Source organism: Stegostoma tigrinum, chromosome 9 (assembly GCF_030684315.1).
Source record: "Stegostoma tigrinum isolate sSteTig4 chromosome 9, sSteTig4.hap1, whole genome shotgun sequence".
Classification (NCBI taxonomy): domain Eukaryota; kingdom Metazoa; phylum Chordata; class Chondrichthyes; order Orectolobiformes; family Stegostomatidae; genus Stegostoma; species Stegostoma tigrinum.
This window is the reverse complement of record NC_081362.1, coordinates 37278858-37301044: the sequence shown is the minus strand read 5'-3', so window position 1 is coordinate 37301044 and position 22187 is coordinate 37278858. Positions and strand designations below refer to the sequence as shown.

The 22187-nt window shown below is 48.0% G+C and overlaps 1 protein-coding gene across 1 annotated transcript in view; it reads right to left on the bottom strand.

Moving 5' to 3' along the window:
* Positions 1–22187, bottom strand: part of LOC125454845 (NADPH oxidase 3-like) — a 68566-nt gene that overhangs the window by 25347 nt on the left and 21032 nt on the right. Inside the window, exons 8-11 of the mRNA XM_059648849.1 lie at positions 20989–21081; positions 20089–20296; positions 18002–18044; positions 16296–16458 (exon numbers count right to left, since the gene is read on the bottom strand). Coding sequence (XP_059504832.1) covers positions 16296–16458; positions 18002–18044; positions 20089–20296; positions 20989–21081 — 507 coding nt within the window. The remainder of the gene's footprint in view (positions 1–16295; positions 16459–18001; positions 18045–20088; positions 20297–20988; positions 21082–22187) is intronic.

Genomic DNA, 22187 nt, shown 5'->3' with positions numbered 1-22187 from the left:
CCAGTGATGACAAAGAAACAATGATATATCTCCAAATCAGAATGGTGTGTAACATGGAGATGTTGGAGATGGTTGTATGTCTGTTCATCTTGTCCCTTTGTCCTTGATGATCGAGGTGCTGTTTTTGAAGAAATTAATTTTTGTAGTGCAACATGTAGATAGTGTATATATGTATACCATAGTCACGGTTTACTGCTGATGAAGGGCATGAACGTTTTAGGTCGTGGTTTAGGTGTGAAACAATTGAACTACTTTGTCCAGAATGGTGTTGAGATATTCAAGCAATCGTAGAGATTTACTCAATAGGCAAGTGGATGATATTCCATCACATTCCTGGCTTATGCCTTGTGAATAGTGAAAAGCTTCAGGGGAGTCATAAGCTGAGTCACTAGCTGCAAACCTTTGACCATACTATTTACAATTAACTTTCTGTCAACAGTGACCACTAGGACATTGATGGTAGAAGAGTCAGTGATGATAATTGCACTGAATGTCAAGCACAGGTAGTTACGTGATCAATCCTCAGCATATCTATAGTATGGCTGCTACTTATCATCAGCCTGAGCCAGATTGTTGCCAAGGTATTGTGCATGAAGGCATGAACTATTTCATGACCGAGGAGGTGCAGGTGGAACTGAGCATAAAATTATCTTCAAATGTCCTTCTATCTGACATTATAATAATTGAAAGACATTGATGAAGCAGCTCAAGATACATGGGCCTAGCACACGATCTTGAAAAACATCTGCAGGCAATGTTCTGGTGCTGAGATGATTAGCATTCAGCAACCATGATAAATTTCTTATGTTCAGTATGATTGCAGATGTAGAAAGCGTTTCCTCCTGATTCTAATTTAATTTCAAATTGACAAGGAAGCTTTACTGCCCCATGCTGTCAAACACAGCCTTGATGTAAAAAAAACCATCACACTCTGTCACAATTCTGACATTTTACCAACGGTTGGACCAAGTCGGTATTGAGGTGTGGAGCTGAGTGATCCGAGCAGTACCGAAAGTGTGTATCGTCAGTAAGCATAATGAGTGCGTGCTACTTGATAGAAATTCTTCGTGACACCTTTCATCACTTTATTGATCATTGAGAGTGGACTGATGGGACAATAATGGACCAGATTAAAAATAGACAGAGTTTTCTACCACATAGAGTGATTCTGAAAGCAGACTGCTTCAGGGGCCAAGAATTTGGTGCAATAATCATCTCACTGATAATCGTTGCTCAAGCTGTAATTCAAATGAACTATCAGGCTTTGACTTAACTTTAAAACTGTAGAAAAAAATTCGACAAAATTAAGATATCTTGGTAATAGAAACTGTGTGCTGCATTTTGCCAAACAATGGATGACCCAATATTGGCCACAAAGAGTACATACCTTCAATTTTACAAACAAAAGCCAAGTAAGTGGCTCAGCTAGGGTTGCTGAATTGTTTATTATGGGTGCTGACTAGGAATAGCAAGGAAACGAAATATTGATGGCAATAGTTTATAGGACCCAAGAGTAATTAAACAATTAGACAAAGCCTTAAACACTAACTGAAAGGAGCTTGTAACAAAAACAAAGCAATGTAAAAATTGATGAGACCTTTAATTTTCTTACAGATTAATCAAATTGATAAAATTGATCTGGAAGATGAATTTGTAGAATGCATTTGTGACCATCTGTTGGTGCAATATGTTTTGCAGCCATTAGGATATAACTAGTTTAGACTTAATGGCTCAAAACTTCCAAACAGTGACAGACCTGCTGAGTCAACACGAACTGGACAAAGAACTGTTCACTTGCCTGGATACATTTAAACAGCACCAGATTCTATGAGAAGAACAGCAAAGAGGATCATGCAGAGGAGACATTCTCTTTTTTGGCACTAACTGATAATTTAGAGGTCCAGTCTCTTCATAAATATGTGTGGTTCAGTGAATGGATAAGTGGATGGTTAAATGGATGACTGACTGAATGAGTAGGTGAGTGAGGTAGTAGCTGGGCGAGTGGGTATGTGGATGAGTGGGAATATCTTCCATTTTATATCTGAGTTCAGATGATCCAGAGACTGAAAGATATGGGCCAGTATTCAACAATGAGGCAGGGTTAATTAGTAATCCCATAGTATGGGACCACTGGGATAGAGTCATCTTAATAGGGTTCAATTCCAAATGAATTTTCAAAGTGGCAAACTCTAATCACTAACAAAACTCTTAAACTGAAAGCCAATTAAATAGGCTTGGCGGGGTGGGGGGGGGGGGGGGGGGCGAGGAAACGGTGTGCGGGTTCAGGCTAAGGTTGATTGAATAAATGGACTAAAGAATATAGCTGTAAATGAACAATGAAAAACTCAAATAACAGATCAGAATGTTAAAGAAAAGTACACTCCATTAAAAAAAACTCAGCAAAAAATATGTATCCTTGCTTTAGCAAGGTATTCAAGAACAGTAATGCTACAAGAAATAGTAGTAAGCCTGAAAATTTAGAATATTTTAGAAATCAACAAAGGACTGCAAAAAGTTTGATGAAAAGAACATAGAATGAGAGTAAGAGAGAGATAATGGGGACTGCAGATGCTGGAGATTCCAAGATAATAAAATGTGAGGCTGGATGAACACAGCAGGCCAAGCAGCATCAGTCCAGGAAGATAGAATAGATTCTAATAGCTAGCGGGTTTTGAGAAGAGTTGTAGCTCAGTTTGAGGTTCTGGATGTAAGTTTGCTCGCTGAGCTGGAAGGGTAGTTTTCAGACGTTTCAGCACTTTTTTTTATTTGAAAAAAATGTACTTTATTCATAAGATGTACAAAAAATAAAACATATTTATACACCTGCCGCTCTGGGTTACCCAGGGGGTATGTGCACCAACTAAAAGAAGAAAAAAAACAAAGCAAAGAAAATACCCCGGCAGGCGTCACCCCGCACAGTCCCCGTTTGACCCCCTGACCAGTTGGGGAAGGTGCCAGCTGGGCCCAGTTACCAGATAGGGCCCTTTTTTCCATTCTGGATGAGGGGTTTCATACGGTGGTCTTTCCCCACCGCGCCTTGGCGGCGGCTGCCCCAAGCTTTACCGTGTCCCTCAGCACGTAGTCCTGGACCTTGGGGTGCGCCAGTCTGCAACATTCGGTCGGGGTCAGTTCTTTCAGCTGGCAGACCAAAGAGTGTCTTTCACCGCATTGATGGTCCTCCAGGCGCAGTTGATGTTGGTCTCGGTGTGCGTCCCGGGAAACAGCCCGTAGAGCACGGAGTCCCGCGTCACGGAGCTGCTCGGGACGAACCTCGACAAATACCACTTCATCCCCCTCCAGACCTCCTGCGCATTGGCACACTCCAGAAGGAGGTGATCGACAGTCTCGTCCGCCCCGCAGCCACCTCGAGGGCAGCATGCGGTGGCGCAGAGATTCCGGGCATGCATAAAGGATCTCACTGGCAGAGCCCCTCTCACTGCCAGCCAAGCAATGTCCTTGTGCTTGTTTGAAAGTTCTGGCGATGAGGCATTCTGGCAAACAACTTTGGCAGTCTGCGTGGGGAACCACACGACAGGATCCACCCTCTCCTTTTCACGAAGGGTCTCAAAGATACTACGTGCTGACCACTGCCTGACGGCCTTGTGGTCAAAGGTGTTTCCTTTCAAAAATTTCTCCATGAAGGACAGGTGGTACGGAACGGTCCAACTACTTGGAGCGTTCCGCGGCAACGAGGCCAGGCCCATCCTTCGCAACACCGGGGACAGGTAGAACCTCAGTAAGTAGTGACACTTGGTGTTTGCGTACTGAGGATCTACGCACAGCTTGATGCAGCCACACACAAAGGTAGCCATCAGGGCGAGGGTGGCGTTCGGTACGCCCTTTCCCCCATTTTCCAGGTCTTTGTACATGGTGTCCCTGCGGACCCGGTCCATCCTTGACCCCCAAATGAAGTGGAAGATGGCCCGGGTGACCGCAGCGGCGCAAGTCCAGGGAATAGGCCAGGCCTGCGCCACATACAACAGTACCGAAAGCCCCTCACACCTGACAACCACGTTCTTACCCGCGATGGAGGGGGACCGGAGCGTCCACCTGCCGAGCTTCTGCTTCAATTTGGTGATACGCTCCTCCCAAGTCTTAGTGCATGCCCCAGCTCCACCGAACCAAATGCCCAGCACCTTCAGGTAGTCTGTCCTGACAGTGAAGGGGATGAAGGAGCGGTCATCCCAGTTCCCAAAGAACATGACCTCGCTCTTACCCCTATTGACTTTGGCACCTGAGGCCAGTTCAAACTGGCCGCAGATGTCCAACACAGTCTACTCACCGACCGACGATCGGTGCAGAAGATGGCGACATCGTCCATGTACAGGGAGGTCTTGACCTGAAGGCCTACGCTGCCTGGGATAGCCACGCCCTTCAGGCTCATGTCCTTCCTGATGGATGTGGCAAAGGGCTCCACACAGCACACAAACAAGGCAGGAGAGAATGGGCAGCCCTGCCTGACTCCAGATCTGATGGGAAAACTGTCCGATTCCCACCTGTTGATCGAGATTGCTCTAATGATGTTGGTGTAGAGCAGCTGGATCCAATTGCGGATGCCCTCCCCGAACCCCAATTTGGAGAGGATGTCCCTCATGTAAGCATGAGAGACCCTGTCGAAGGCCTTCTCCTGGTCCAGGCTGACGAGGCAGGTGTCCACCCACCTGTCCTGCACGTAGGCAATCGTATCTCTGATGAGTGCGAGGCTCTCAGCGATCTTCCTGCCCGGCACAGCACAGGTTTAGTCAGGGTGAATCACCGACTCCAGGACAGACCTGACCCGGTTGGCTATGACCTTGGCCAGGATTTTGTAGTCCACGTTCAATAGTGAAATGGGACGCCAATTCTTAATTTCTTCCCTCTCACCCTTCCTCTTGTAAAATGAGGATGATGATGCCCTTCCTCATGGAGTTGCACATTTCCCCTGCCCGAAGCGCACTATCGTACACCTCCAGCAGGTCCTGGCCGACCAGGTCCCACAGAGCGGAATACAGCTCGACCGGTAAGCCGTCGCTCCCACGAGTCCTATTCCTCTCCAAGGACTTGAGGGCTCTGGTCAGCTCGTCCAGGGATATCGGCCGGTCCAGCCACTCCCTCGTGCCGTCGTCTAAGACCTCTGTGATAGACGACAGGAACGACTGAGGCCGTGCTGTCCGTGGGCTTCGCGTCGTACAGTCCAGCATAGAAGGATCTGCTGATCATCAAAATGACGGGCCGAGACGACGTCACCAAGCCGTCATCCTCCTTCAGCCGGCTAAGCACAGAGCTCTCTTGGTGCACCTTCTGAAAGAAGAAACGCGAGCAGGTCTCGTCCTGCTCCATGGAGCAGACCCTGGACCGAAAGATTGTCCTGGAGGCCTCCACGGCGAAGTGCGAGGCTTGCTGGGCCCTCACCTCATGGGAGGTCCTCCATGACATCGACCCCCATCAACTGCAGAAGTAGCAGGTTCTGCACCCTTTTCTGGAGTCGAAACAGCTTTCCCTGCCTCTCTCTCGCCTTCCGAACACCCTTGAGGACAAAGAACCTCTTGATGTTCTCCTTCACCGTCTCCCACCAGTCGCCCGGAGACTCAAAGAGGGGGTTTCACGGTTCTCCAACCGACGTACTACCTCTTAAGCTCCTCGACGTTCTCTGGGGTCAACAGAGTCGTGTTGAGCGTCCATGTCCCCTTGCCGGACGGCTGGTCGTCCTCTAAGTGACAGTCGGCCAGCAGGAGGCAGTGGTCAGAGAAGAACACCAGCTCGACGCCGGTGGACCTGACCGAGAACACCGGTCACACAAACAGGAAGTCTATCCTTGAGCGAATAGACCCGTCTGGCCGCGACCAGGCGTACCTCCGCTGCGCTCCGTCTGCAGGGGTGCTGAAGACGTCGAGCAGCTTGGCGTCCTTCACTGTGCCCATCAGGAATCTGGACGTGAAGTCCAGTTGACTCCCCCCACCCGCTGTCCCCACACCGGATCTTCCATCTGCATCGATGATGCAGTTCAAATCTCCACCTAGGATGACCGGCCTGGATGTAGCAAGCAGGGGGGAAGTCGATACAGGACGGCCAACCGCTCACTCCGTACCGCTGGGGCGTACACATTGATCAGCCTCAGGGGAGCGTTCCTGTAGGTGACGTCAGCTACTAGGAGGCGCCCCCCCACCACCTCCTGAACTTGAGAGATGGTGAAGTTGCGCCACTGCAGCAGAATAGCCAGGCCCGAGGAACGACAGTCGTTACCCCCTAACCAGATTGAAGGCCCACAGGCCCAGGCGCCGGACCATTTCCCGTACCTGCCGAGGTGCAGTATCCCGCACTCCTGCAGAAACAGGAGGTCTGCCTTGTCAGTGGTCAGGTAGGCCAACGTGGACACACATCTTGCGGTGGACTTGACACTGCGCACATTAATGCTCGCAACTCGTACCCCCATTGTGGGCAGTGACCGCAGTACCCACCCCAAGTCCAAGGTCCAGCCCCTCCCTATGTCCCTTCATGCCCATTGCCCAGGCTAACTGCTGGACGCTCAGGAAACCATCCGTGCTACCTTCCGGGTGGCATCCCCCCGTCGGGGGTATGGAGGCAGGAAAGTCCGGCTCTGGGTCAGGCTGGGGACGCGCTGTTTCCTCCTTCCCGCCTGGATGTTCCGGTGGGCCCTCTAGGGCCCCAGCGGCACGTGACTGGGTATCGGAAGAAGCCTCACGACGCCTCCCATCACCTGGAAGCGGGGTGCTGCTTTCCTTCTCCCCGGAGATCTTTAGCTTTTGCTTTGGGCGGGCCCGCTCCGAATCTCCTTCGTCAGAGGAGCTCTTATAGCACCCCTGTAGCTGCCTCTTCCTGCCTGATGGTTGCGGTTCCTGGGCCCGCCGACGCGCCTTCCTCCTCGCCTCCCAGACCGTCGTTCACTCCCCTGGGTTGCCAGTCGCTGCCTCCATCGACTCCAGGTTGTCGGCGGCGGAGCGGAGCCTGGAGGGGCGCTTTGCTCGCCTCGGGCCCATCCTGCAGGGCTGGGCCCTTCTGCACGACCTGGCCCTCCTGCACATTAGTGGGATCCTTGCAGGGCCCTGGTGCCTTTCTCTCCTCCAGGAGGGGGTGCTGGCCCCACATTGCCCCTGCCGGTGACCTGGGCGTAGGTGGTCCCCCGCCACGGGCATGCCCTATAAAGGTGGCCCGCTTCCCCGCAAAGGTTGCAGCTTTTCTCTTTTGGGCAATCCTTTGCAAGGTGTCCCTCCTCCCTGCAGATGGTGGCTTTGCAGTCGGCCGCCATGTGACCTGACCTACCACAGGCGTGGCAGACTTTAGGTTGCCCTGTGTAGGTCAGGTTGCCCTTGCTCCCGCCGATCGCGAAGCTGGATGGTGGGTGCACATCATTCCCATCCGCGCCCATCCTCAGCGTCACCTTGACCTGCCTCTTACTGGTCCAGATGCCAAAGGGGTCCCTGATGTCGGTTAGGTCCCCGTCCACCTTCACGTACCTTCCAAGGAAGGTCAGGACATCAACTGCTGGCACATGCGGGGTTGTACATGTGTACAGTCACCATACAGCTCCTCTGCGCTGGCATCACGAACAGCGGTCAATACAGAGAGGGGGCCCTCACCTCCTTTCTCCTTGAAAACCTCCAGGAAGCGCTCGCAAAGCTTGGCACTCCTGAAGGTTACATCGTAAAAACCTCCTCCGGGGAAATCCTGCAGGCAGTAAATGTCCACAGCAGCGAACCCACAACAGTGCAACAGGACCCTCTTCACAAAGAAGGTGTGTTCCACAGGTGCACCTTCATCCACCTTCTTCACGGTAACACGACTGGTGTTCCGGACCCCCTGACCTGGGGCACGAGCACTTGCCACAGCCATCGTTGCATGTTGGCTGCTCCCCTGAACCAGCGTTAGGCCAAAGCCAGCATTAAGATCCACCGGTTGCAAGGATGCACATCCAACCCGACGTCTTCCTTCCACCTCCAACACAGCACTCTCCTCCTCTCAGTCTACAAAAGAGTGGGTCTTTATTTTGTTCCAGATGTAAGTTGGTTCACTGAGCTGGAAGGTCTGTTCCCAGACAATCAGTCCCATTATAGGCAACATCAACAGTGAGCCTCCAACAAAGCACTGGCGTTATGTCCCGCTTTCTATTTATCTGATTAGGTTTCCTTGGGTTGGTGATGTCATTTCCTGCATTGGTGATGTCATTTCCTGTTCTTTTTCTCAGGGGATGGTAGATTGGCTCCAAATCAATGTGTTTGTTGATGGAGTTGATGGAGGACAAGCCAAACAGAGACACGCATGAAAAGTCCTAGAAGCATGGCATTCCAACCGGAATTCCATCAACAAACACATTGATTTGGAGCCAATCTACCATCCCCTCAGAAAAAGAACAGGAAATGACATCACCAATGCAGGAAATGACATCACCAACCCAAGGAAACCTAACCAGATAAATAGAAAGCGGCACATAAGACCAGTGCTTTGTCGGAGGCTCACTGATGATGTTACCTAGAATGATGATTGATTGTCTGGGGGTGAAAGATGTTCTTTGGTCTGCCTGCAACTTGCTGGTCTGCCAGCTGAAAGAACTGACCCTGACCGAGTGTTGCAGACTGGCGCACTCCAAGGTCCAGGGCTACGTGCTGAGGGACGCTCTAAAGCTCGGGGCAGCCGCTGCCAAGGCGCGGTGGGGAAAGACCACCGTATGAGCCCCCTTGTCCAGAAAAGGGAAAAGAATCCTATCTGGTAACTGGGCCCAGCTGGCGCCTTCCCCAACTGGTCAGGGGGCCAACTGGGACTGTGCGGGGTGATGACTGCCGGGGCGGTTTCTTTGCTTTGTTTTTTTTTCTCTGTTTTGTTTTTTTTCCTTTAGTTGGTGTACGTACCCCCGGGTGACCTGGAGTGGCTTGCATGACTGGGTAGGTGTATAAATGTTTTATTTTTTGTACATTCTATGAATAAAGTATATTTTTTTCAAATAAAAAAAAATGATTGATTGTCTGGGGGTGAAAGATGTTCTTTGGTCTGCCTGCAACTTGCTGGTCTGCCAGCTGAAAGAACTGACCCCGACCGAGTGTTGCAGACTGGTGCACTCCAAGGTCCAGGACTACGTGCTGAGGGATGTGCTAAAGCTTGGGGCAGCTGCCGCCAAGGCGCGGTGGGGAAAGACCACCATATGAAACTCCTCGTCCAGAATAGAAAAAAGAACCCTATCTGGTAACTGGGCCCAGCTGGCGCCTTCCCCAACTGGTCAGGGGGCCAACGGGGACTGTGCGGGGTGACGACTGCCGGGGTGTTTTCTTTGCTTTTTTTTTACCTCTTTTAGTTGGTGTATGTACCCCTGGGTAACCCGGAGTGGCTTGCATGACTGGGTAGGTGTGTAAATATGTTTTTTTTTTGTACATCTTATGAATAAAGTATATTTTTTCAAATAAAAAAAAATTGATTGTCTGGGGTGAAAGACGCTCTTTGGTCTGCCCGCAACTTGCTGGTCTGCCAGCTGAAAGAACTGACCCCGACCGAGTGTTGCAGACTGGCGCACTCCAAGGTCCAGGACTACGTGCTGAGGGACGCGCTAAAGCTTGGTGCAGCTGCCGCCAAGGCGTGGTGGGGAAAGACCACGGTATGAAACCCCTCGTCCAGAATAGAAAAAAGGGCCCTATCTGGTAACTGGGCCCAGCTGGCACCTTCCCCAACTGGTCAGGGGGCCAACGGCGACTTTGCGGGGTGACGACTGCTGGGGTATTTTCTTTGGTTTTTTTTTCTTCTTTTTTTTCCTTTAGTTGGTGTATGTACCCCCGGGTAACCCGGAGCGGCTTGCATGACTGGGTAAGTGTATAAATGTTTTATTTTTTGTACATCTTATGAATAAAGTATATTTTTTCAAATAAAAAAGAAAGGTGATTGATTGTCTGGGAACAAACCTTCCAGCTCAGTGAACCAGCTTACATCTGGAACAAAATAAAGACCCACTCTTTTGAGGACCGAGAGGAGGAGACCATGACTGTGTTGGAGGTGGAAGGAAGACATTGGGTTGGCTGTGCACCCTTGCAACCTGTGGATCTTAATGCTGGCTTCGGCCAATGCTGGTTCAGGGGAGCAGCCAACCTGCAACGATGGCTGCGGCAAGTGCTCGTGCCCCAGATCAGGGGGTCCGGAACACCATCCGTGTTTCCGTGAAGAAGGTGGATGAAGGTGCACCTGTGGAACACACCTTCTTTGTGAAGAGGGTCCTGTTGGACTGTTGTGGGTTTGCTGCTGCAGACATTTACTGCCTGCAGGATTTCCCCGGAGGAGGTTTTTACGATGTAACCTTCAGGAGTGCCAAGCTTTGCGAGCGCTTCCTGGAGGTTTTCAAGGAGAAAGGAGGTGAGGGCCCCCTCTCTGTATTGACCGCTGTCCCGCTGTTCGTGATGCCAGCGCAGAGGAGCTGTATGGTGACTGTACACATGTACAACCCCGCATGTGCCAGCAGTTGATGACCTGACCTTGCTTGGAAGGGGACCTAACCGACATCATGGACCCCTTTTAGCATCTGGACCGGAAAGAGGCAGGTCAAGGTGATGCTGAGGATGGGCGCCGACGGGAACGTTGTACACCCACCGTCCAGCTTCACGATCGGCGGGAGGAAGGGCTACCTGACCTACGTGAGGAAACCTAAAGTCTGCCATGCCTGTGGTAGGTCAGGTCACGTGGCGGCCAACTGCAAAGCCACCATCTGCAAGAACTGCAGGGAGGAGGGACACCTTGCAAAGGATTGCCCACAAGAAAAAAGCTGCAACCATTGCGGGGAAGCGGGCCACCTCTATAGGGCATGCCCGTGGCGGGGGACCACCTACGCCCAGGTTGCCGGCAGGGGCAATGCGGGGCCAGCCTTTCCCCCCACCCCGGAGGAGAGAAAGGCACCAGGGCCCTGCAAGGACCCCACAAATGTGCAGGAGTGACAGGTTGTGCAGGAGGGCCCAGCCCCGCAGGATGGGCCCGAGGTGAGCAAAACGCCCCTCCAGGCTCCGCTCCCCCCCCCACACCCCCCGACAACCCGGGGTCGATGGAGGCAGCGCCAGGTGACGTAGGAGAGTGGACGACGGTCCGGAAAGCGAGGAGGAAGGCGCGCCGGCAGGCCCAGGCACCGCAACCATCAGGCGGGAAGAGGCAGCTACGGGGGTGTTGTGGGAGATTTGGAGGAGGCCCACCCAAAGCAGAAGCTAAAGATCTCCAGGGAGAAGGAAAGCAGCACCCCACTTCCAGGTGACGGGAGGCGTCCTGAGGCTCCCTCCAACACCCAGCCACGCGCCGCTGGGGCCCTGGAACATCCAGGCGGGAAGGAGGAAACAGCGCGTCCCCAGCCTGACCCAGAGCCGGACTCTCCTGCCTCTGTACCCCGACGGGGGGATACCACCCGGAAGGCAGCACGTACGGTTTCCTGAGCCCGGAGAGCGTCCAGCAGTTAGCCCGGGCAATGTGCATGAAGGGACAGATGGAGGGGCTGGACCTTTGACGTGGGGAGGGTACTGCGGTCACTGCCCACAATGGGGGTACGAGTTGCAAGCATTAATGTGCGCAGTGTCAAGTCCACCGCAAGATGTGTGTCCACGTTGGCCTACCTGACCACCGTCAAGGCGGACCTCCTGTTTCTGCAGGAGTGCGGGATACTGCACCTCAGCAGGTATGGGAGTTGGTTCAGCGCCTGGACCTGTGGGCCTTCAATCTGGTCGGGCGGTAAGGACTGTCGTTCTTCGGGCCTGGCTATTCTGCTGCAGTGGCGCAACTTCACCATCTCTCAAGTTCAGGAGGTGGTGGGGGGGGCGCCTCCTAGTGGGTGACGTCACCTACAGGAACGCTCCCCTGAGGCTGATCAATGTGTACGCCCTAGCGGTACGGAGTGAGCGGTTGGCCGTCCTGCAGCGGCTTCCACCCCTGCTGGCTACGTCCAGGCCAGTCATCCTAGGCGGAGATTTGAACTGCATCATCGATGCAGATGGAAGATCCGGCGTGGGGACAGCGGGTGGGGGGAGTCAACTGGACGTCACGTCCAGATTCCTGATGGGCACCGTGAAGGACGCCAAGCTGCTCGACGTCTTCAGCACCCCTGCAGATGGAGCGCAGCGGAGATACACCTGGTCGCGACCAGACGGGTCTATTTGCTCAAGGATAGACTTCCTGTTTGTGTGACGGGCGTTCTCGGTCAGGTCCACGGGCATCGAGCTGGTGTTCCTCTCTGACCACTGCCTCCTGCTGGCCGACTGTCGCCTACAGGACGACCAGCTGGCCGTCAAGGGGACGTGGACGCTCAACAAGACTCTGTTGACACCAGAGAATGTCGAGGAGCTTAATAGGGAGTACGCCGGTTGGAGAACCGTGAAACCCCTCTTTGAGTCTCCGGGCGACTGGTGGGAGACGGTGAAGGAGAACATCAAGAGGTTCTTTGTCCTCAAGGGTGTTCGGAAGGCGAGAGAGAGGCAGGGAAAGCTGTTGCGACTCCAGAAAAGGGTGCAGAACCTGCTCCTTCTGCAGTTGATGGGGGTCGATGTCATGGAGAACCTCCACGAGGTGAGGGGCCAGCAAGCCTCGCTCTTCGCCGCGGAAGCCTCCAGGATAATCTTTCGGTCCAGGATCCGCTCCGTAGAGCAGGACAAGACGTGCTCGCGTTTCTTCTTTCAGAAGGTGCACAAAGAGAGCTCTGTGCTTAGCTGGCTGAAGGAGGACGATGGCTAGGTGACGTCGTCTCGGCCCGACATTTTGAGGATCAGCAGATCCTTCTATGCCGGACTGTACAACGCAAAGCGCATGGACAGCATGGCCTCAGAGTCGTTCCTGTCATCTATCACGGAGGTCTTAGACGACAGCACAAGGGAGTGGCTGGACCGCCCGATATCCCTGGACGAGCTGACCAGAGCCCTCAAGTCCTTGGAGAGGAATAAGACTCGTGGGAGCGACGGCTTACCGGTCGAGCTGTATTCCTCTCTGTTGGACCTGGTTGGCCAGGACCTGCTGGAGGTGTACGATAGTGCGCTTCGGGCAGGGAAAATGTGCAAGTCCATGAGGAAGGGCATCATCATCCTCATTTACAAGAGGAAGGGTGAGAGGGAAGAAATTAAGAATTGGTGTCCCATTTCACTATTGAACATGGACTACAAAATCCTGGCCAAGGTCATAGCCAACCAGATCAGGTCAGTCCTGGAGTCGGTGATTCACCCTGACCAAACCTGTGCTGTGCCAGGCAGGAAGATCGCTGAGAGCCTTGCGCTCACCAGGGATACGATCACCTACGTGCAGGACAGGTGGGTGGACACCTGCCTCGCCAGCCTGGACCAGGAGAAGGCCTTCAACAGGGTCTCTCATGCTTACATGAAGGATGTCCTCTCTAAATTGGGGTTCGGGGAGGGCATCCGCAATTGGATCCGGCTGCTCTACATCAACATCGTTAGCGCAGTCTCAATCAACTGGTGGCAATCAGACAGTTTTCCCATCAGATCTGGAGTCAGGCAGGGCTGCCTGCTCTCTCCTGCCTTGTTTGTGTGCTGTGTGGAGCCCTTTGCCGCATCCATCAGGAAGGACGTGAGCCTGAAGGGCGTGACTATCCCAGGCAGCGTAGGCCTTCAGTTCAAGACCTCCCTGTACATGGACGATGTCGCCGTCTTCTGCACCGATCGTCGGTCAGTGAGTAGGGTGTTGGACATCTGTGGCCAGTTTGAACTGGCCTCGGGTGCCAAAGTCAATAGGGGTAAGAGCAAGGTCATGATGTTCGGGAACTGGGACGACCGCTCCTTCATCCCCTTCACTGTCAGGACAGACTACCTGAAGGTGCTGGGCGTTTGTTCGGTGGAGCTGGTGTGTGCACTAAGACTTGGGAGGAGCATATCACCAAACTGAAGCAGAAGGTGGGCAGGTGGACGCTCCAGTCCCCCTCCATCGCAGGTAAGAACCTGGTTGTCAAGTGCAAGGGGCTTTCAGTACTGTTGTATGTGGCGCAGGCCTGGCCTATTCCCTGGACCTGTGCCGCTGCGGTCACCCGGACCATCTTCCACTTCATTTGGGGGTCAAGGATGGACCGGGTCCGCAGGGACACCATGTACAAAGACCTGGAAAATGGGGGAAAGGGCGTACCGAAAACCACCCTCGCCCTGACGGCTACCTTTTTGTGTGCGGCTGCATCAAGCTGTGCGTAGATCCTCAGTACGCAAACACCAAGTGTCACTACTTACTGAGGTTCTACCTGTCCCCGGTGTTGCAAAGGATGGGCCTGGCCTCGTTGCCGCGGAACGCTCCAAGTAGTTGGACTGTTCCGTACCACCTGTCCTTCGTGGAGAAATTTTTGAAAGGAAACACCTTTGGCCACAAGGCCGTCAGGCAGTGGTCAGCACGTAGTATCCTCGAGACCCTTCGGGGAAAGGAGCGGGCGGATCCCGTCGTGTGGTTCCCCACGCAGACTGCCAAAGTCGTTTGCCAGAATGCCTCATCGCCAGAACTTTCAAACAAGCACAAGGACATTGCTTGGCTGGCGGTGAGAGGGGCTCTGCCAGTGAGATCCTTTATGCATGCCCGGAATCTCTGCGCCACCGCACGCTGCCCTCGAGGTGGCTGCGGGGCGGACGACACTGTCGATCACCTCCTTCTGGAGTGTGCCTATGCGCAGGAGGTCTGGAGGGGGATGCAGTGGTATTTGTCGAGGTTCGTCCCGAGCAGCTCCGTGACGCGGGACTCCGTGCTCTACGGCCTTTTTCCCAGGACGCACACTGCGACCAACATCAACTGCACCTGGAGGACCATCAATGCAGTGAAAGACGCTCTTTGGTCTGCCCGCAACATGCTGGTCTGCCAGCTGAAAGAACTGATCCCGACCGAGTGTTGCAGACTGGCGCACTCCAAGGTCCAGGACTATGTGCTGAGGGACGCGGTAAAGCTTGGGGCAGCCGCCACAAAGGCGCAGTGGGGAAAGACCACCATATGAAACCACTCGTCCAGAATAGAAATAAATGGCGCTATCTGGTAACTGGGCCCAGCTGGCGCCTTCCCCAACTCATCAGGGGGCCAACTGGGACTGTGCCGGGTGATAACTGCCATTGGTATTTTCTTTGCTTTGTTTTTTTTTCTTCTTTGTTTGTTTTTTCCTTTAGTTGGTGTACGTACCCCCTGGGTAACCTGGAGCGGCTTACATGACTGGGTAGGTGTATAAATATGTTTTATTTTTTGTACATCTTATGAATAAAGTATATTTTTTTCAAATAAAAAAAAGTGACGAATCGTCTGAAAACTAATCTTCCAGCTCAGCAAGCAAACTCACATCCAGATTGTAATAGCTTTTACAAAACATAAAATTGCTTTGAAGAATATAAGGTGACTTCTCTGAAATCTACAAGATACTGAAGGGACATAAACTGAAGGGACATAAAATGAAGGGAAGGGTCCCCAGACCCGAAACGTTAACTCTGTTTTCTCCTTCACAGATGCTGCCAGACCTGCTGAGCTTTTCCAGCAACTTTGTTTATGTTCCCAATTTACAGTGTCCACAGTTCTTTTGGCTTTTATTAAGATGCTGAAGAGGCTTCACAGGAGAGGTGCCAGAATACGGGTGCACACCTTATCAATATCTTAAGGGTTACCATTGACAAGAAATTGAATTGGACTGGCTTATGAATACAGTGGCTACAAGAGCAGGTCAGAAGCTAGGAATCCTTCAGCAATTCTGGTGTCCTTACTTGAGAAAACATATACTGGCACTGGAGGGTGTGTAGAGGAAGTTCACCAGGTTGATGCTAGAGTTGAGATGGTTGGCTTATGAGGAGAGCCTGACTAGACTGGGTCTATACTGATTGGAATTAAGAAGGAAAGGGGGTGGTGGAATCTTACAGAAACATATAAAATTATGACTGGAATAGATAAGATAGAGGCAGGGAGATTGTTTCCACATGCGGGTGAAACTCGAACTAAGGGGACGTAGCTTCAAAATAATGGGGAGCAGAATTAGGACTGAGTGAGGATGAAATTTTTCTCCCAAAGAGTTGTGAATCTGTGGAGTTGCCTGCTTTGTGAAGCAGTTGAGGCCACCTTGTTGAATGTTTTTAGGCAAAGATAGATTTTTGAACAGTGAAGGAATTAAGGGTTATGGTGAGTGGGTAAGTGGACCTGAGTTCACGAAAAGATTAGCCGTGATCTTGTTGAATGGTGGAGCAGGCTTGAGGATCCAGATGACCCACTTCTGCTCCTATTTCCTATGTTCTTATGTTAACTCACCTCCTGGCTCCTCAAAGCCTCCCTTGTTAAATATCTTATCAAGGGAACTTGTGTAATATCCTTTGTACATTTTCACAATAAAGCAATACATTGATTTTACTTACCCGCTTTACTTTCATTGTTGTTGCGGTTTGGCTGTACTTATACCAAATAGATTTCAACACAGAAACAAAAGGGGTCACTCCAATTCCTGTAGCAATCAACACACTAACTTCATAATAGAATACATCTATACAGGCAGTTCCAAAAGGACCATCAACTGCAATTCTGTAACACATAGGAAAATGTGCTATGACTTGAAGTGAACATATACATAACTACATAAGGCACCCATTATTCATTATTAGTTACAGTGTCACTTCACAGTTACAGTACTTGGAATTTTCAGTTACTTTGCTAGTCTAAGATTATGTGATATATCGTGAAGTATACGTACCAATCTTGAAATATTATTACGTACCCCTAGTCATAATGTTTAATACAAGGAATTTGACATTTAGCATTTGACATATTTTGACTTTCTTCCTGGTCACCTTGACATGATTCTATCTTTGCTCAAAACTTCACTCCAGATGCCTTAGTGAGCTATTTCTCCGTGAAGAGCATCACAGTTCAACCTAAACATCTATATACCTGACATCAAGACACATACATTTTCCAACAAAGGTCATCAGGACATCAAAGATCATCATTTGGAGGAATTTGTTCTGCTCCAGGAAAACTGATATCAATTGTAGACCTCCAAATATTGTCATAGCTATGATTACCTAATTCAGCATGCATCTATAATTAAATCAGAGACTTCATAACAAGCCATATTTCTACACTAGGCAACACTGAGTCTGCACGTTGGTGTTTTATTGGTTTATTTTTCGGGACAAACAGGGAACACATATCGTATAATATGAACGCAAAAAATAGGAGGAGGCCATTTGGCCATCAAACCTGCTCTGCTAATCAGTAAGTTCATTGGTGATTGCCTCAGGCTTCAATTTCTGTTTTGCACCAGTTCCTCATAAATCTCACCTCTCTGATAGTTCAAAAATCTATCCACCTCCTCTTTAAATACTTTCAGAGAGTTACCCGACAAAACTCTCTGGGGTAAAAAATTCGAGGCATTCACTATTTTCGGGGAAGTAATGCCTTTGCATCTCAGTTTTAAATGAGTATCCTCTTATTCTGTAACTATTTCCCCTAATTTGAGATTCCCCCACTTTTGAAGCATCTTTGTAACATCTACTCTGTTGACCCCCCAGAATTGTTTATGTTTCAATAAGGTCACCTCTTATTTTTTGAAACTCTAAAGAATAAAGGTGTAATCTGTTTAGCTACTTTAGATCAGTGAAACACTTTATCCTGGGAATGAGCCTAGTGAATCTTTATTTGATCTGCTTAAAAACCTTATGCCTTAAAAACTTCCTTAAATAGAGGTACCAAATGTGTACACAGTATTCCAGGAGTGGCCTCCACAACATCATATATGGTTGTAACAGGATTTCTCTGCTTTTAAACTTCAATGCCCAGCAATGTAGGCCAAAATTCTTTTTGCCTCCTGAATTAATTGTTGCACCTGCATACTAAGTTTGTCTATTTCATGCATAAGAACACCCAGCTCCCTTTCTGCTGCACTTAAATAAAAGCAAAATACTGCAGACTCTGGAAATTTAAAACAAACTCAATAAACTCAGCAATTCTGGTGGCAACTGTCGAGAGAGAAAAACAAGATTTAATCGTCTGAATCAAAGAACAGTTCTGAAGAAGTCATATCAGATTCAAAATGTTAATTCTGTTCCTCTTTCTACACAGGTACCTGACCTGATGAGTTTCTTTAGCATCTTCTGTGTTTTCTTCCCCTATCTGGCAGGCACGGGGAGAATGTGCAAACTCCTCACAGTCACCCGAGGCTGGAACTGAGCCCAGGCTGCTGCCGCTGTGAGGCAACAGTGCTAACTACTGAGCCATCATTTCTTATGTCCTCATCATAAAAAGCACAGCCCCCACCCATTTTTGTATTGTCAGTAACTTGAAAATATTACACTCTGCACCCGCCTTCAAGTCATTAAAATAGGTGATACATATTTGAGGCCTGACGACTTACCTTGTGACACTGCACTAGTTACATTTTTCCAGTTTGAAAAATACCTACTAATCTTGACTGTCTTTCTTCTGTGCATTAAGTAGTCTTCAATCTAGGCTAATACATTACCCCCAATCCCATAACTATCCTTTTGTGTAGCACCGTATTGAATGCCTCCTCAAAATTCAATTACACAATATCTACCAGTTCTCCTTTATCAACTCTGCTTATGTCCTTAAAGATCTCTAGTAAATTTTTAATGTATACTTTCTCTTTCATAAAGCTGTGTTGATTCTGTTTGTGATTATGTTGAATATTTCTAAAGTCTTGCCTATTTTTCCCTTAATAATGGACTGCAGTATTTTTTCTAACATACCATCAATTGTTGCTCAACTGTCCCATGGATTGAAGCATTAGGCACAAAGATAAGCCGCCTAAATTATGGGATGGCTAACTTTGCAGTGATTAAAATTAATGTGAACCACTGGAAATTTGCAACTACAACAAATAGAAATGCACATTTAATTCTTTGCACCATGTTCCCTCAGAAAAAGACAACCAAAGATGTCATGCTTTGGCAATGTATCCCATGATACAACTCTGAAAGTGAAAATCACCATAGTCCCAGAAGACCACAGGCTCTTTCCAATTAGAGAGAGTTAGGAGTTGATCCTGAAGGTCACCACACCTCAGATGAGGGACGAGGTAGAGAAGACAAGGTCGTCATAGTGACTTCAAGCAGTATAGGAAAATGTGGCTAACAGAAGATAGAGCATTGAATACACAAAGTCATATTATGAAGAACTGTACTAGCAGATAAATTTCATGATCAGAATGGAATTTCCCTTCCTACTGCACTTAAATTGAATTTCTTAGGGCTAAGATTTTCTGTCTTTCTGAAATATCAAATCAAAGGTAATAAGGTTAGTTGAATAAACTGACTTAAAATTTTGCAGATGTTGCTCATATGATACACTTCTGACATACACTTTTGATCTTACTTATACTTATCCTGTAACAGCTATGCTGAATTACCATGTTAGTATCATAAAAGGGCTGCATTGGGTTATTCTGAACTTACTCTCAGATTTCTAATGTTGTACTAAAATTTAAAATGCACTTAAAATTCCAGATACTTAGATTGCAAAAAAAAACTTTTGATCAGTGTGGAACTGGAACAATGCAAACTTCATCCCTATGTAATGCATGATAGACCAAAAATGTTTTTGCCTGATACCACTTTCCAATTTCATATAAAATAACCTTTTTGATGACATAATAGAAAAATGGTATAAAACCACATATATATGGAGGTTTGATTGATCCTCTCTGAACTGATATTGTCTCTATGGAGAGAAAAATCAATTGAAGTTACTGCTACAACTGGATCAGCATATCTGAATAAAGAAGGAGATAAATCATTTCCACTGCTGATCCTCAACTGTTGATTTGCACATGAACACACACTTGTCGCTACATTATATGAAGGGCAGTGGTGATGCTTCCATTGTTTAAGAAGTCTGGTTGCATTTATAGTTTAGGATTTTTCATGGCGATTGAATGAAATGTAAAAGCAGCTGACACCACAGAATTGTTAGCATTATTTTTAAAAGAGGAAAGGGAAACAAGCAGTTCTGTCAGTTTCTGATTTTTTTGGTGCACATCACCCATTTGCATATTTAAACGTTCAACTTGCTATTTATCCATAACGGGTTAAATTAACAAAAAGTCCCTACATTATATTAAATAATGAGCATTAATGCAAAGTATAAACCTTGGCATCTTCCATGCTTCCTGAAATCCTCTTAAGTGAGCTCCACAGGCCTCAAACAGAGCACTTGTCCAGTCTCCCAGGGCTCTCATATGAATGCTAAAGTGGTCTTCTTCAGAGGCAGAGGTTAATGTGAATGGATGCCATTCATAACGAGATATTGAAGGACAGTGCAGGAAGATGTATTGACCGGGTTTCATTTTAAAGCCTTGCTTTTTCATTTGAAGTTCAAGTACTCTGGAGGGATGTACAATCACCTGCCCATCAAAAGAATGGGTAATAAGAGTTATATTCTTAATAAGAATAATCTTGTAAGATATTGTACATAGTTCTTATATTTAGAGCAAAGTCAAAAATTTCATCAATTCCCAGGAGATATTGCTGAATCTCAACTTGGGAAAGGTATGATGATAAATGCTCACTTTTTAAATTAAGTCAAGCAATTCAAAAAGTCTTTAAAACCCATGGTTAAGATAGCTATCACTATTTCCTGATTCACTTCGTCTTCAATTTTCCTGTTTTGTGAGGACAGTGACCTATGTGATGGAGTCTCCCTTATCATTTGTAATATTGAAGTACAAATATTTGGTTTATTGTTTTTATATTTATTGTGCTGACTATAATACAGCTCTGGTGTATTCATCAGAGTATAAGGACAGCCAATTAACTAAATGTGTCAATGTCAATGACATCTTTGTGACATTTGGTTGGGCAGCAGAATTCAGAACCAGCAGGCCCCACACATCACTCATGGCCCTACTTGGCGCTCAGTTACAATGAGGTTTATCTCTTCCTTGTCTGGTTGTTGGGTCAGAAAAAGTTAAGAATACATGTAGCTGTCCACCATTGAGGAGGGGAAATGTTGATCTGTTAGGTGAAATAATTTCTGAGCACAAAATAAATAAGATATAGGCATGTAAACAAATAATCCAGTCAAAGTAGTTTTTACCTTTGTAATCACAACTTTTTGCAGAGATCTGCAATACCGAATCAATCTTTCACAAATGTAAAGAAAAACAGGACCCAAAACCCATTTCCAGGTCTGAAAAGAAAGAGTATAACCAATGTTCAAAGAAGCTTAATACAAAGTGTTTTACCTGGCACTAGAGAGATTGCCTAACTATTAGCTGATACGTTAAAGTTACGCCTGAGCTATATTAATTTCTGTAATTTTAATGAATTAGTAAATTAGTCATGCTGTACAATTTACAATCAAAATGTAGATATTGCTCCAGACATTGGTGGAAAGGCAGTTTGGGAGAGAATTTGAAACGGATGGAGAAAGAAATTCAATGAGTGATGGGAAAGAATCGGAATACAAATTTGAAATAGAAAGACATATAGTGAGAATTATAGAATGAGTAAGTTAGAAAGAGAAGACAAATAGGAAAACAATGAAAACAGTTGAACATCAAACAGAAAAAGAGAGCAATTTGTATTTGGAAATGTTTGCTTCAGCTCTTGAGCATTTATTCAATGAACACAAGTGTAAGTATGTGAAATGTACAAACAGTCTCCACCTATGAAGTTATAACCAATGGTATCATTCATTATAGTCAAGAATAGTGAAAAACTAAATGAATATGCGATTTCACTGTTTTCATAGAAATATAGGAATTGCTGGAAGAAAAAAAAACTACAATCAGTTTAGTAGATTTTCAAACATCTTGGTAGTCATATAATAAAATATTCATGGGTTTGTTGACTAGACATAGCAATTAGTCACAATGCATTAATGAACATCGGAGCAAGGTGAATTTTGATGGAATTAGACAGGAGCTTGCAATGGTTGTTTGGAGCAGTTTGCTTGCAGCGGTTGATTTGAGTAGTTTGTTTACAGGTAAAGGGATCTCCAGCCTTTAAAAATGTGATCGCTAGAGTCTACATGTTCCTGTGAGGGTGAACGACAAGGTTGGCAGGAGCAGGGAACCCTGAATGACAAGTGATATTAAGACTTACACCAGAAAAAAAGGAAGCATGCCTTGAGTACAGGCAGCTGGGGATCAAGAGAATTGTTGGAGGTATATAGGGGGTGCAGGAGTTTACTGAAGAAGGAAATCAGGAGGGCAAAAAGGAGGCATCAGATAGCTTTAGGAAAAGAATAATTAGATGGAGAATAGGACCCTTCTATGACCAAAGTGGACATGC